This window comes from Mytilus edulis, chromosome 1 (genome assembly GCF_963676685.1).
Source record: "Mytilus edulis chromosome 1, xbMytEdul2.2, whole genome shotgun sequence".
In the NCBI taxonomy this organism is placed as follows: Eukaryota; Metazoa; Mollusca; class Bivalvia; order Mytilida; family Mytilidae; genus Mytilus; species Mytilus edulis.
In genome coordinates this window covers 76,416,663-76,433,105 of record NC_092344.1, presented here as the reverse complement: position 1 = coordinate 76,433,105, position 16,443 = coordinate 76,416,663, and the positions used below count along the sequence as shown (strand labels likewise).

At 32.2% G+C, this 16,443-nt stretch overlaps 1 protein-coding gene across 3 annotated transcripts; it reads right to left on the bottom strand.

The window, feature by feature from the left end:
* Positions 1-7,568: 7,568 nt before the first annotated feature.
* Positions 7,569-15,848, bottom strand: LOC139490617 (quinone oxidoreductase-like protein 2). Of its 3 annotated transcripts, none has more exons than XM_071277521.1 (9): positions 15,561-15,651; positions 14,968-15,076; positions 14,167-14,263; positions 13,534-13,658; positions 12,599-12,708; positions 11,030-11,111; positions 10,053-10,237; positions 8,987-9,215; positions 7,569-7,892 (listed from the first exon to the last, which is right to left on the bottom strand). In XM_071277521.1, the coding sequence occupies exons 2-9, from the start codon at positions 15,055-15,057 to the stop codon at positions 7,806-7,808; spliced, it is 1,005 nt and encodes a 334-aa protein (XP_071133622.1). In that variant the 5' UTR covers positions 15,058-15,076; positions 15,561-15,651; the 3' UTR covers positions 7,569-7,805. The 3 variants fall into 3 exon arrangements, with proteins under 3 accessions (XP_071133622.1, XP_071133615.1, XP_071133630.1); XM_071277514.1 differs by lacking the exon at positions 15,561-15,651 and adding an exon at positions 15,742-15,848 and having other exon boundaries at positions 7,659-7,892; XM_071277529.1 differs by lacking the exon at positions 15,561-15,651 and adding an exon at positions 15,703-15,812 and having other exon boundaries at positions 7,659-7,892.
* Positions 15,849-16,443: the final 595 nt, after the last annotated feature.

The following is a 16,443-nucleotide window of genomic DNA, read 5'->3' as shown; positions in this document are numbered from 1 at the left end:
AACTCTTATTGCATGGTGCTTAAACAACAAGACCAAGGTATAATATATAAACCTTCATTACAAAGTGCTCAAAGAACAATACCAGTGCCATACATATAAACTATCATTATGTGGTGCTGAAAGAACAATACCATTGCAATATATATATATATATAAATACCTTTATTGTATGGTGCTGAAAGCATTAGACAAGTGCCATATATAAAAACCTTCTTTACAAGGTGCTCACAAGAACAATACAAGTGCCACATATATAAACCTGCATTGCATGGTGCTAATAGAACAAGAACTGTACCATAAAATATAAACCTTCATTGTTTGGTGCTCAAAGATCAAGAACCAGTGACATGTATAGAACTCTTTATTGCATGGTGCTTATAGAACAAGAACCAGTGCAATAAATAGAAATCGTCATTGCATGGTTGCTAAAAGAACAAGAACCCAGTGACATATAAAAAATCTTTATTGCATGTTACTAATAGAACGAGAACCAGTGTTATGTATAAAAATCTACATTGAATTTTTCTTATAGAACGAGAATAAGTGCCATATATAGAACTTTCATTGCATGGTGCTAATAGAAGATCATAGAACAAGAACCATTGCCATATATAAAAATCTTCATTGTATGGTTCTAATAGAACAAGTGCCATATATAGAAATTCTCATTGCAAACTGCTAAGGCAGCAACCATTTAATTTTCTTGGGGGGCTATGGATTTTTTTGGAAAAAAAGTTTGTTTCCAGTTTAGAAGAAGTTTGTTTCACCCTCAGCTGCCACTATATGTAATGCTGAAATTGAAAGAATTTTTTTTTCGAATTGTTGCCAAAAAAATAGTTTGGCTTTAGCCAAAGGCGAAAAAAAAAGTTTGTCCAGAAAAAAAATTCATAGCCCCCCCCCCCCCCCGAAAATCAAATGGTTGCTGCCTAATAAAACATGATCTAGAACTAGTGCCATATATAGAAATTTTCGATGGATGGTGCTAATAGAACAAGAACAAGTGCCTTATATAGAAATCATCATTGAATGTTGCTAATAAAACAAGAATCAGTGCCATATATAGAAACCTAGATTGCCTGTTGGTCAAAGAACAATAACAAGTCAAATGTAAATAAATCTGCATTACATTTTGCTGAGAGAAATAGACAAGTGCAGGGAAATAAACCTTCATTTCATGGGGGAAATAGAATATGATCAGTGCCATATAAATTACCAGGTATTACATTGTTCTGTTAGTCAAGAGACCAGTGCTGTATGAATAATTCTGAAAAGTGCAAACAATAAATAGCATACAAATGGTAGTTCCAAAGGGTATTGTATGGCAAGCCGTTTTGCTATTTATTCTTACTTCAAGATATCTCATAAACTTTATAAGATATCTTATATAGTTTATAAGATATCTTATATAGTTTATAAGATATATTTTATAGTTTATAAGATATATCATATAGTTTATAAGATATCTTATATAGTTTATAAGATATCTCATATAATTTATCAGATATCTTATATAATTGTCTTTATAAGATATCTTATAAACTATATAAGATATCTTATAAACTATATAAGATATCTTATAAACTATATAAGATATCTTATAAACTATATAAGATATCTTATAAACTATATGAGATATCTTAACTAGAGGCTCTAAACTATATGAGATATCTTAACTAGAGGCTCTAAAGAGCCTGTGTCGCTCACCTTGGTCTATGTGAATATTAAACAATGGACACAAATGGATTCATGACAAAATTGTGTTTTGGTGATGGTGATGTGTTTGTAGATCTTACTTTACTAAACATTCTTGCTGCTTACAATTATCTCTATTTATCTCTATCTATAACAGTACTTTCTGTGGAAAATGTTATTGAAAATCTTCAAATTTTAAGAAAATTGTTAAAAATTGACTATGAAGGGCAATAACTCCTTAGGGGGTCAATTGACTATTTTGGTCATACTGACTTATTTTTAGTTCTTACTTTGCTGTACATTATTGCTGTTTACAGTTTATCTCTATCTATAATAATATTCAAGATAATAACAAAAAAACAGCAAAATTTCCTAAAAATTACCAATTCAGGGGCAGCAACATAACAACCGATTATCCAATTCATCTGAAAATTCCAGAGCAAATAGATCGTGACCTGATCAACAATTTTACTTCCTGTCAGATTTGCTCTTAATGCTTTGGTTTTTGAGTTATAATCCAAAAACTGCATTTTACCCCCATGTTCTATTTTTAGCCATGGCGGCCATCTTTGTTTGTTGGCCGAGTTACCAGACACATTTTTAGCTCACCTGGCCCAAAGGGCCAAGTGAGCTTTTCTCATCACTTGGCGTCCGGCGTCCGTCGTCGTCGTCGTCGTCCTGCGTTAACTTTTACAAAAATCTTCTTCTCTGAAACTACTAGGCCAAATTTAACCAAACTTGGCCACAATCATCATTGGGGTATCTAGTTTAAAAAATTTATAAGGATTCCGCGGAACCCAGTGTCTCGCCTACTTTTGCTATTAATCACACACTCATCAAAAATGATGAAAAAAATCAATAAAATTATTCCTCTCGATACTATCTTTTGATTGTGAGAAGCTTCTGTCCAAGTTTGGTAAAAATCCAGGCTAGTTTAAGAATCTTAAAAATGTTTTAAATACTTTAACTGCAGACAGTATGTAATGTTAACTGGAAGAAAAACTAAGTCCATCTATAAGTAAAATACGGGAAAAATGGAATTTTATTTTTACAAAATTTACTTCTGAATACTATCTCCTGATCATAAACAAGCTTCTGGCCAAGTTTCTTACAATTCCAGGATAGTTTAAGAAAGTTATTAAAATTTTAAAAACTTTAACCACAGAGTGAATGTAATGTTTCCTGGCAGAAAAAACTAAGTCCATTTATAAGTAAAATACGGAAAAAATGGAATTTTATTTTTACAAAATTTACTTCTGGATACTATCTCCTGATCATAAACAAGCTTCTGGCCAAGTTTTGTACATTCCCAGGATAGTTTAAGAAAGTTATTAAAATTTTAAAAACTTTAACCACAGAGTGAATGTAATGTTTCCTGGCAGAAAAAACTAAGTCCATTTATAAGTAAAATACGGAAAAAATGTAATTTTATTTTTACAAAATTTACTTCTGGATACTATCTTATGAACATAAACAAGCTTCTGTCCAAGTTTCGTACAATTCAAGGATAGTTTAAGAAAGTTATTAAAATTTCAAAAACTTTAACCACAGAGTGAATATTTGTGGACGCCGCCGACGCCGACGACGACGCCGACGGAATGTAGGATCGATATGTCTCGCTTTTTCGACTAAGTCGAAGGCTCGACAAAAATGTGTCTGGTGACCCGGCCAACCAACCAAGATGGCTGCCATGGCTAAAAATAGAACATAGGGGTAAAATGCAGTTTTTGGCATATTACTCAAAAACCAAAGCATTTGAGCAAATCTGAGATGGGGCAAAATTGTTCATCAGGTCAAGATCTATCTGCCCTGAAATTTTCAGATGAATCGGACATTTCGTTGTTGGGTTGCTGCCCCTGAAATGGTAATTTTAAGGAAATTTTGCTGTTTTTGGTTATTATCTTGAATATTATTATAGATAGAGATAAACTGTAAAAAGCAATAATGTTCAGCAAAGTAAGATCTACAAATAAGTCAACATGACCAAAATGGTCAGTTGACCACTTTAGGAGTTATTGCCCTTTATAGTCAATTTTTAACCATTTTTCTTAAATCTTAGTAATCTTTTAGAAAAATCTTCTCCTCTGAAACTACTGGGCCAAATTTAACCAAACTTGGCCATAATCATCATTGGGGTATCTGGTTTAAAAAATGTATCCAGTGCCCCGCCCAACGAACCAAGATGGCCGCCATGGCTAAAAATAGAACATAGGGGTAAAATGCAGTTTTTGGCTTATAACTCAAAAACCAAAGCATTTAGAGCAAATCTGACATGGGGTAAAATTGTTCATCAGGTCAAGATCTATCTGCCCTGAACTTTTCAGATGAATCGGACATTCCGTTGTTGGGTTGCTGCCCCTGAAATGGTAATTTTAAGGAAATTTTGCTGTTTTTGGTTATTATCTTGAATATTATTATAGACAGAGATAAACTGTAAACAGCAATAATGTTCAGCTAAGTAAGATTTACAAATAAGTCAACATAACCGAAATGGTCAGTTGATTCCTTTAGGAGTTATTGCCCTTTATAGTCAATTTTGAACTATCTTTCGTAAATCTTAGTAATCTTTTACAAAAATCTTCTCCTCTGAAACTACTCGGCCAAATTAATCCAAACTTGTCAACAATCATCATTGTGGTATCTAGTTTAAAATATGTGTCTGATGACTCAGCCATTTAACCAAGATGGCCGCCACAGCTAAAAATAGAACATAGGGGTAAAATGCAGTTTTTGGCTTATAACTCAAAAACCAAAGCATTTAAAGCCAATCTGACGAAGGGTAAAATTGTTTATTAGGTCAAGATCGACCCGTTGTTGGATTGCTGCCCCTACATTGGTAATTTTAAGGAAATTTTGCTGTTTTTGGTTATTATCTTGAATACTATTATAGATAGAGATAACCTGTAAAAAGCAATAATGTTCAGCAAAGTAAGATTTACAAATAAGTCAACATGACTGAAATGGTCAATTGACCCCCTAAGGAGTTAATGTCCTTTATAGTCAATTTTTAACAATTTTCATTTGGCCAAGTTCATTATAGATAGAGATAATTGTAAGCAGCAAGAATGTTCAGTAAATTAAGATGTACAAACACATCACCATCACCAAAACACAATTTTGTCATGAATCCATCTGTTTCTTTTGTTTAATATTCACATATATACCAAGGTGAGCGACACAGGCTCTTTAGAGCCTCTAGTTTGTCTTGTTGGAGCCTTATTTATAACCAAAAATATGGTGTGGGTTTGACTCATTGGTAAAGGTGGTAATGTGACTCATAGCTGCTGACATCCACATCATTTGAACTATTGTGGATAATTCTCTCATTGGCAATCATACCACATCTTATTTTCATATAGCCATTTATAGGTACTGTCAATAGTATTCAACAACAACAATGATTAAGTTACATACATAGGGAAACTGTGAACAACTCATTCAAACTATTGAAAATAGAAGGTGAATTTCTTTAAGGTGTGCACAATCATTAGTTGAGTTTGAATAAAGTTGTAGGTGACCAGTTTGAGTTACATATGACATAAATTAGGTGACCAGTTTGAGTTATATATGACATAAATTACCGTAGGTAACCTTCATAGAATTAAATGACAAAAATGACTCAAGTTTTACATATGAAAATTACAATATTTCCAAAATCAAATGGGCACATCTTCAATTTACATGTGATTACTGTGCAAAAGCCTGACAAAACTGGTACCCACTTAAGCCGTTAATGACCCCCCAAAAAATGTTCAACACAAGGGTAACAAGAGAAAAACAATTCAAATATGAAGATATAAGGAAAACTAGTTGATTTATGCATGACACAAACTAGGAAACCTTTATGTATTTGGATAAATGGATGGATAGATAATCGACAGATTGTTGGTAAAAACAAAATAAAATTTAGAATGGAAATGGGGAATATGTCAAAGAAACAACACCCGTACCAAAGAGCAGATAACAGTCGAAGACGACCAAAGGGTCTTCAACCCAGGGAGAAAATCCTGCACCCACTACCCAGAGGTGGTCCTCAGCTGGTCCCTAAATGAAAATGTTTACTACTTCAATGAAAAACTCTAATCATGTTTCTGAAATTTTAATAATCATAAAAAATCAACAAATTGTAAAAAATATATTTCTGTATATAATATGTATATTTTATAACTTCATTATCATTTATTTTTCATTTACTAGAATCAAATGTAGAATATATACATTCACGTAATCTAGATCCATACAACAACATACTATGATTTATAACAGCCTGAAAGTCAGACTTCCTACATGCATTTATCCTAGAATACAAAGGTAGTAAAGCAATGAACTTGAAAGTGGGTCTCATTAGGGTCTAAGCATTACGCAAGATTGGACAATTCTTTTTAAGCATGACATGTGAAAGTCAAATAATTTAACATGAAAACAGGAAACCAAGTATGGCCAGACACAGGAAATTACATGCACTATTATAGCAACAAGAAGTGGGATACAGCAATCTGAACCCCTCCCAATGAGACCCCCTTGATAATAAATTGATTGAGGACATTTTACATGCTGTGATGAAGATGGTACAATTTTTTACTCAAACTTTTAACAAGAGGCTGTCACAACGACAGCAAACCGGATTTATTAATATTTATTTGTGTCCTGGCAATATCACAAGAACCATTACTGATGAATGGTGAAAGTGAAAATCGTCAATATCAAATTTGACCTCCATTTTGTCATCAGTATCAACATCTTAAAATTTGAAAAGCTTAGATTGAATGGTTCATGAGTAAATGCAACAACGTGAATGGAAACGCCATTTCACAATCTTTCAAGAACCATAACTCCTGAACGGTAAAAGTCAAAATCGTCATTATTGAACTTGACCTCTAATTTGCCATCAGTAACAACATATAAAAATTTCAAAAGCTTTGGTTGAATGGTTCATGAGAAAATGCACGGACACGACTGGAAACACCATTTTTCAATCTTTCAAGAACCATAACTCCTGAACGGTAAAAGTCAAAATTGTCATTATTGAACTTGACCTCTATTTTGTCATCAGTAACAACATATTAAAATTTGGGAAGCTTTGGTAAAACAGTTCATGCGTAAATGCACGAAGACGACTGGAAACACCATTTTTCAATCTTTCAAGAACCATAACTCCTGAACGGTAAAAGTCAAAATCGTTATTATTAAACTTGACCTCCATTTTGTCATCAGTAACAACATATTAAAATTTGGGAAGCTTAGGTAGAACAGTTCATGCGTAAATGCACGGACACGACTGGAAACTCCATTTTTCAATCTTTCAAGAACCATAACTCCTGAACGGTAAAAGTCAAAATCGCCATTATTGGACTTGATCTCCATTTTGTCATCAGTAACAACATATTAAAATTTGGAAAGCTTAGGAAGAACAGTTCATGCGTAAATGCAGGGACACGACTGGAAACTCCATTTTTCAATCTTTCAAGAACCATAACTCCTGAACGGTAAAAGTCAAAATCGCCATTATTGAACTTGACCTTCATTTAGTTGTCAGTAACAACATATTAAAATTTTAAAAGCTTTGGTTGAACTGTTCATGAGTTAATGCACGGACAACATTTGATTCCCGCCCGCCCGCCCGACCGACCGACCGCCCACCCGACCGACCGCCCGCCCGACCGCCCGCCCGCCGTACATCACCAAATCAATAACCGACATTTTTGTCACAAAAATCCGGTTAATAAAAGTAAATTGTAATATTTTGTTACCCATATAAAAAACTTCTGATTAATGATAATCCTAGTATTACTTGTTTAAAAAAGTTTTCATGCTATTTCTATATAAAAAAGCTGAAAATTCATAAGACCAGACAAAATAAAAAGTCTGAAGGTCACAAGATGATTTCAATAAATGGTATGATTGGACTTTATCTTTACTTATTCATTTGTAAGGATATGCATGATTTAGCGTAGATTCTGTTTACTGTGTTATAATTTGATAAATTGGTTGATTGTTGGTTGCTAAAGATCCAGTGGCAAATATTTCAAGCATGTTCAAGACAATGTTATACTTTAAAGATTTGCCACCAAGGACATAACAGGTCAAACTTTCCTCACTACTGATAACATGTGTTATAAATTAGATTCTTGTCTGTCCATACTAATGACAACTTTTCCTGTCGATCCTCTTCCCATCACATACTGGAAGGCTTCATTAATCTGTGAAGATAATTATTAAAAATATTCTGTTGAAGAAAAATGAATTTTACAATAATGAAAATTCCATGAATTTCCTTGTTGCCTGCATGCATGTTAAGAGAATATTATGTATGGCTGTTTCATTGTAACACCCTTATCAGTCTTACCAAGGCGGTATCACTCTGCTCAGCTTTGTGAGGGTCAAATAAGTGACCTGGCCTTAGGAGCCTGTTGTTTAGTAGTTGTCGTTTGTTGATGTGGTTCATAAGTGTTTCTCAATTATTATTTTTTCTCCTCATATAAGTAGACCTTTGATTTTCCTGTTTGAATTTTTTTACACTTGTCATTTTGAGGCCCTTTATAGCTTGCTGTTTGGTGTGAGCCAAGGCTCTATGTTGAAAGACGACATTGACCTATAATGGTTTATATTTTACACATTGTGACTTGGATGGAGAGTTGTCTCATTGGCACTCATACCACATTATTTTTATTTTTATGAAAAAGACTTTTTACAGACATCATAATGTTTGATCCTATGTTGGTAAGTTTGACCTGAACTTATCAAGTACTCTTTTTGTTTGGTGATAAAACAAAGGCGAATTATTGTTTCTAATAAGAAAAACATAGAACTATATATTAGTAAAATGTTGTAAATTAAGAAATCATTGCATGCATTTATTTTTTTCGATTTTGTCATTTTAGACTAAAATGGGATTTTAATTTTTGCGATATTTTGAAAAATCCTGTTTAATTCATCTAAAAAAAATTCAAAATGCGAGTTCAAATTATTGCGATTATACCAGTCACATTTTTCGCAATAATTAAAACATCACAATAATTTCAGAATTCACAATATCAGATTGTCTTCATAATTAATAATCTAAAAGGTAAGTTAATTGGCAGAATAGGAAGCCATTTTAAATTTGTTTGCTGAAGAGTTGTCTACAACAAGTTCAAAAAGTAGCTCTTAATAGCACACTTAATCAGAAAATGTACACTTGTACAATTAATCAACTTCCAAAGCCAACCTAGCAAAACAAAATAATATTCAAATATACAGATCTGTGGTCTTATACAATAATGGACTGATTTTATCTATTTCAATAATGCAATACCTTATTAAGTGGAAATTCTTTTCCAATATGTGGTGTTATATTTCCTAGTCTTGTCTGTTCTAAAACATCTTCTATTGATTTTAGGAACACTGGTGTGTTCATAATTCTATATTCACCCCAAAATAAACCCATAGCTGATCCAGATTTCAACAGAAGAAGGTTGGCAGGAATACTGGGTATTTTTCCTGATGCATATCCTATAGTAAGAATTCTCCCTTCTCTAGCCATACTGCAAATAAAAGAAGATAACATAAGGTACTGTAAATTCAGAAATTATTGCGAAGTTTTTGTTATTGCGAAAAATGTGACAGAGTTGTAAACGCAATAATTTAAACTCGCATTTTGAAATATTTTATATGAATTAAACAGGATATTTCTCAAAATTGTAAAAATTAAAATCACATTTAAGTCTAAAATGACAAAATTGTCTTTTTCATTTTTTAAGCGTATTACTGTAAATTCTGAAAAATTTTATTGTTTATTTTAAAAATTCAAATAATGTGATTTGTTGAGTATTGTAATAACAACAACGTGCACACAATAATTTCTGAATTTACAGTATACCAATTATTAGAATGATCTCTTTTCTAGTCAGACTACAAATAAAATAAGATATTGTGAGGCAAATCCAATACATATAATAAAAATTCTTCCTTCCCTAACTACAAATGATATGAGATATGTTTCCATTCTGTAACCTTACACTTTTAATTAGTTTAGCGCTTTCAGGTTTGTGTTTTTTTTAATATATTATACTCTAATTATAGAGTTATGTGATTTTCTGAGCTGATTTTAAATGTATTTGTATGTGTCATTTTGTTTACTCCTTTTCTAGAGTCAAAGGGGAATGACTAAGTGCTAAAAAACTAACTCTTCCGCATATGCATGCATGTCCAAAATAAAGTAAGGAACCCTTATCTGTGGTTGCCTTCGGTAACACGGTAATAATATTTGTCCTGGCATCAATAAGGTATAGATTATGGATCTTAAATAGTCTCTTATGCATTTTGTTTGTTTATTCCTATAGGTTGTAATAATTGTTTTACTTATAGCATCTTTAATTTACCTTTTGACACAGTCTAGGAACATATCACCACCTACAGGATCAAAAACAACATCAACACCATCTCCACCTGTAATATCTTTAATCCTGTTCCGTAACTTCTCCTGTTTATAGTCTATAACATCTGTAGCACCTTTAGATTTGGCAATAATTCCCTTCTCTGGGCCTCCACAGGCGGCTATAACATGCTACATGTAAAGAGGAATAGCAATATGTATGAACTATAAGTATCTACATCTTCATCTGTTGAGTTACCAGAACATGACTGGTTATAATGGGCAAATCTTAAAGTATCATTTTTTTTATAGTTTTCAAAGAGATAATGTGAATTTAATCATAGGTGGACACTGTTTGGGAATATAATTATTTATAAAGCTTCAAAAATTGTCTTAAAGAGTCCAAATAGATATAGGAAGATGTGGTGTGAGTTCCAATGAGACAACTCTCCATCAAAATAACAATTTATAAAAGTAAACCATTATAGGTCAATGTACGGCCTTCAACACAGAGCCTTGACTCACTTCGAACAACAAGCTAAAGGGCCCCAAAATTACTAGTATAAAACCACGGGAAAACCAACGGTCTAATCTATATAAAAAATGAGAAATGAGAAACACGTATAAATTACATAAACAAACGACAACTAATGTACATCAGATTCAAAGTTTGTTATATGGAGCCAAAATTCTCCCCCATTACTTTACTTGTACAACTTACAGCTCTTTTCATTGATTACTTTATAAATTAGTATTTGATCAATTATAGTGCATAATTTGACTGACCAGTAAGAAGTAGTAATCATTATCTTTGAATCTACTTGATCTTTTCTTCTATTTGTTTTTCATTAATGAAAATATTACCATTCTTGGATTTTTTTTGGCACATACCCTTCCACTTTTTGTTTCAATATACATTTTTAAAATTCCATTATTATGATTAATAGAATTCAGGTTTCACTAAACTACTGTAACTATGACTACCTTTGATTTGAAAACTTTACTGGCTATTTCTACTGCAGCTAAACCAGTTCCACCAGCTGCTGCTGTAACCAAAACTGATTCTCTGCAAAAAAAAAACCAATTAAAATTGTGACCGACTGCTCACTTAAATGACACCCCCCACTTTAAGAAATCAGTAAACAGGAAGATGATGGAAGATGAATCTTGAAACCGTTAAAGCATTATCACATAAGAATAATAACAAATTCCAGGAAGCCACACTCATTGCTGTTTCCTAGAGAAATGTGACAATAATTTCATACAAGGCAATCATTAGATTACATAAGTATTTGGTTAACAGGAAGTTGATAATCGATTGATTTGAAACTGCATTACACAGTATAGCCTTATCACATGAAGATCGATCAAATTTTTTCGGGACACTCTTTTTAGTTTAAACATATTTATTTATAGTGGATTGGGAAACAAGTTTTGCAACTTATATTTATCCCTTTTCACTTTGCGGGTGCGAGTGCAGCCGCATTAGCCTGCTCTTTTTCGAAATCTACAAGGTGCAAGAGATATGCTCTTAATTGCAGTTCCCTAGAAAAATGTGACAAAAATTTCATACATGGCATTTGTGTTAAAATATATAAGTATTCGGTTATTATATAAGCAAGGATTTGATAATGAATGAATCTGAAACTATATTACACAGTATAAAATGATCACATGAAGATTGATTATAAGTCAAGAAGCTCTGATTTGTAGTTTTAATAGCCAAGACACAAAAAATGTAAACTGAAATCCTTTTGTAGGAACCAAAACAATCGTTAAAGAGTAGTTTAATTTTGGGGCAAATGGAATATTGGTACATCTTGAGATACTGAACATTGCATGTGAATATTGCCATTTCAGATGTTTTCTGTCTTTTTCATTTTTTAAGCGTATTACTGTAAATTCAGGAAAATTTTATTGTTTTTTTTAAAAATTCAAATAATGTGATTTGTTGAGTATTGCAATAACAACAACGTGCACGCTGATATCTAAAGTATATATGGAGTAATAAATCGCAATAATACATGCACACACTCATTTTTGAATTTACAGTATACAATTCAGGAGCCTGTAATTCTGTGGTTGTCGTTTGTTTATGTGTTACATATTTGTTTTTTGTTCATTTTTTTTAAATAAATAAGGCCGTTAGTTTTCTCGTTTGAATCGTTTTACATTGTCTTTTCTGGGCCTTTTATAACTGACTATGTGGTATGGGCTTTGCTCATTGTTGAAGGCCGTATGGTGACCTAGTAGAAGTTGTTAATTTCTGTGTCATTTTGGTCTCTTGTGGAGAGTTGTCTCATTGGCAATCATACCACATCTTCTTTTTTATAATTACTTGTTTTATTTTTAGTAATGGCAGCAACACTGGTTGATTGGCAAGAACAAAAAAAATCAAACTTTATATTCTTCAGTCCAAATTTGCTTGAAATCGGTCTAGTTGATTCAGGGGAAATTCTATTCTAAAATGGACATTGGCAATGACAGAAACCAAATAACGGAAACAGCTCTCATGGCTCATAGGGCCATGCAATTGTGCTAAAAGTGATTTACCCTTGTTGTAAATTTGCTTTCCTGGTAAGAGCTAAGTATGCTGTACCATAATTCACAACCAGGCCTGCCCCTGCCCTCAGATCTACTGAAGATGGTAGTTTCCATGTAAACTACAATTAAAAAACAAATGTTATTTTGCCGTCTTCAATAAATAATTTGAAAAATTACGTTGATTCTAATTTAGGCCTTTTGATCCAAACAACCAAGACAGAAAAGAATCAAAATTACTTCATTTTAAAATTATATTTTATGTTTCTATCATACTTTAAGTTATATTTTTGCATGTTTTTGTTGTTTCAGTGTTGGAAATGTGGAATTTTTAGATATTGATTGATATAAAATGGATGTCATAGACTTGGAATATCAATTTGTTCACTTTATTTGTTGAAATTTAAGACATTTTAAAATTGACACGACTCTGGAGGTGTATCTAGATTGGGAGAAGTTATAAAATACAGATAATGCATTTTTGCAAACATGGTATAAGAACATTGTTTAGCAAAACAAATCGTGCATATGGCAGATTAACAAAGCAAAGAAATACGTATTAATAATTGATATTTCAGTGAATTTCAGTGCGCAATATATGCATAATAAAATGAACATGGATTAATGACAGTTGATCAAAACTGAAATACACAATTACACATAGTTAATTTTCCCGCATTTGATGTCTAGTCTGTAATTCTTTGTCTCATTTAAGCCAATAGCTGTTGCTGTGTCTCAGCTGCATCATAAAGCAACCAATCATAATCTATAAGTAATTATATCAAGATGGTGTGTATGTCAACTGAAACAAATAGCTCCACACAGTGATACGTAGCATACATGTTTAATGAGTTTCAAAAAATGATTTAAAAAATGTTAAATGAAGTAAAACAGAATGTAGTTTAACAGTATGTCTCAAAAGTCTTAAAATTAACCATAATACTAACAATTTCCGGTGCAATACAATGCGTAGAAAATCCACCAGTCATAATTAATGAAACCACTTTATCTCCCTTCTTAAGTGTTTTCACATTTTTTCCAACCTCTTGAATAATACCAGTTACTTCAGTTCCTGTAATACCAATAATTTTAACATTTAACAACTTGTTAACACATGATTAAGGAGTCAAATTTGTGCATTTTTTTATGTTCAATATGAAAAAAAAGAGTTTTAATTTTCTTTTCCAGAGGATTTTAAATATGATTTTTTCTTAAATTCTTCTTTTAGAATAACAAGAATGAATATCCTTGAAATTGTTCTTTGTAATAGCTCTACAATAGAATTTAAAACTAACAATCTTATTCATGTATCATATAATTGAAATATGAGATATAACACGTTTGAAAAGAAAATAGTTCAATCATTGGATTACCAACCTGCTTCAAAATAACTTAAAAAAATATTTATAAGTGATATCCATCAGGAATCATTTGTAAACACATGTTGTAGCAAAAACATATGTAAATAATTAATTAGAAAAATTGTTTCCCTCCTGATGACCAGAAAAGTAATTTAAGTAACAAAATATATATCATCAATCAATTTTTAAGTTAGACATAGATTTCATACTGTTACGCACCTGGAGTAAATGGTACTGGAATACTGGACTGATATTTTCCTTGACACACGAGAATATCAGCAAAATTAATACCACAGTATTTTACAGAAAGCAACACCTATACAATAGATATCTATATTATACCAGAGTCAAAGTCAAACCAACAATATGTGTCTTTTTCTAAGAACTGTGTCTTGTGACTTTATCATACTCATATCTATAATAAATACTTTATTTAAAGAGGGTAAAATCTGTTAGTACAATACTAATCTCCCCTGATGCCCTCTGAATAATTCAAAATACATGTATAACAATAATATATATACATTTACATACATACAACTTTATGCAAAACAAATGGCAAATCGGTTCATAAACAAATTTTGTTAATGTCAGATATGAGACAAATGGATTTTTAAAAATATTAATAGATAAATTTCATTTGATAATTACATTTTAGTTTAGAAACAAAAATTATAATACTATAGGAATACTGTTCCAAAGAACTGTACTCGAATATTGAAATGTTTTTTTCATAAAATTTGTTCTCGGACATGGTATAAAAAGACAGTTATTGTCCAAACGAAAATAATATCTTGCATAAGCATTTTGGCGTTGTGTTCTTTTCTCAGGTCTGTGAGGAAAGGAAACAATTTGAGGCTGAATATAGACTTGATTCTTAAATATATATATAAACTGATATATGTACAGGTACAAGATTTTTTATGATAATGATCAACATATAATTTTAAAAGGTACAAGATATAATCAATCGAATTATTCTTTTCTTTTCTATTAGGCCTTAACATCAAGCTTTATTACCTCATCATCAAAAGGAGATAATCCATGGTCTTTCTTCTGATGGAATTCCAACGGTTTGCAAATCTCTGTACACACTGCTGCTGTAAACATTGTTCTTCTGGCCTCAGATCTAAATAAATATACATTAATATCACTGGCGGATCTAGAAGTTTTCATAAGTGGGGGCCCACTGACTGCCTAAGAGGGGGCCCGCTCCAGTCATGCTTCAGTGATTCCCTATATAAGAAACCAATGTTTTTCCCAAAAAGGGGGGCCTGAGCCCCCTGCCCCCCGCTAAATCTGCCTCTGAATATAAAATAGTGCTCATCATGACATTTTCACTGATAATATACACAACATGCACAATATCTTGATTTATTTTTACATTATCTTATGCAAATATCATGTCTAGTTTTTTTTATTTTATACCACTGTGATCATGCATATATGAGACACAACTGTAACCGTTACATTGTAATATGAGGAAATAAGGCGGCTTAGAAGCGCTCCACAAATTAATTGACACCAAGTGTAAACTGTGAAACTGCTTTGCATTTCAACATTGGTATACTGAAATACCATCTCGATAAAAGGAAAAATAGAAAAAAGAAGACCTGTAAATGTTATCAGTTGTGTAGTTGGTCAAAGGTAATCAGGTTGTTAAAGTGAAAGTAGGTCACAATTCTTTCTGATAGTCATATCGAGTATAATGATGTACTATTTAAAGCAACTAATTGAAATCAGGTATGGTATTACCTCTTAAATGAGTTATACAAAAACAAACAGTATTCTTACACTATAACTTGGGTAAGACGAGTTAATCTGTGCATTTTAAAAAGAGTGATATAAACAAAAAGAGCATGGAACAGTCCAGAGGTGTTCCGTCAACCGGAAATTCAAAAATGAAAGTAGAAAACGTGGGAAAATAGAAAGTAGAAGAACTGACAACTGTAAGTTAAGTTGAATGCAACAGTCAAGTGTATAATATTCTTTGTGAAAAGTGTAATAATCCTACGAGTTATGCTCCATATGTTCATTTTGAAAGGCATTTATTGAACAGAATAGGCACGAATACTTTCAGTCTAAACTGTTAAAAATTAGTGACTAAATCCAAGGGTTAGTCACTAAGATTACTATACAAATCCTTGATAAATCCTAAATCAGTAAATCAAAATGTCTTACACAGATTGGGGACAACCCCTGAATGATGGGTAAACTCTCAATGTACATCTTTGCTAGCAAAGCGTTACGATCCACTCCCGTTCTCTTCACCTTTGGCGGATTGAGATTGAAGAGAACGGGAGTAGATTGTGACCCTTGGCTAGAGAAGATGGTAAATTAATTGCAGTGCCATTTATGGCTTCTGATTTATAAAATCCTTCTAAATATTTCATTTAGTTTTCGCATTAATTTCACTATATATATGTTAGACTCAGATCGACGTCTGGTCTCTAATCGACGTCTGTTCCTCAAATCGACGTCCGAATCTGAAGTCAC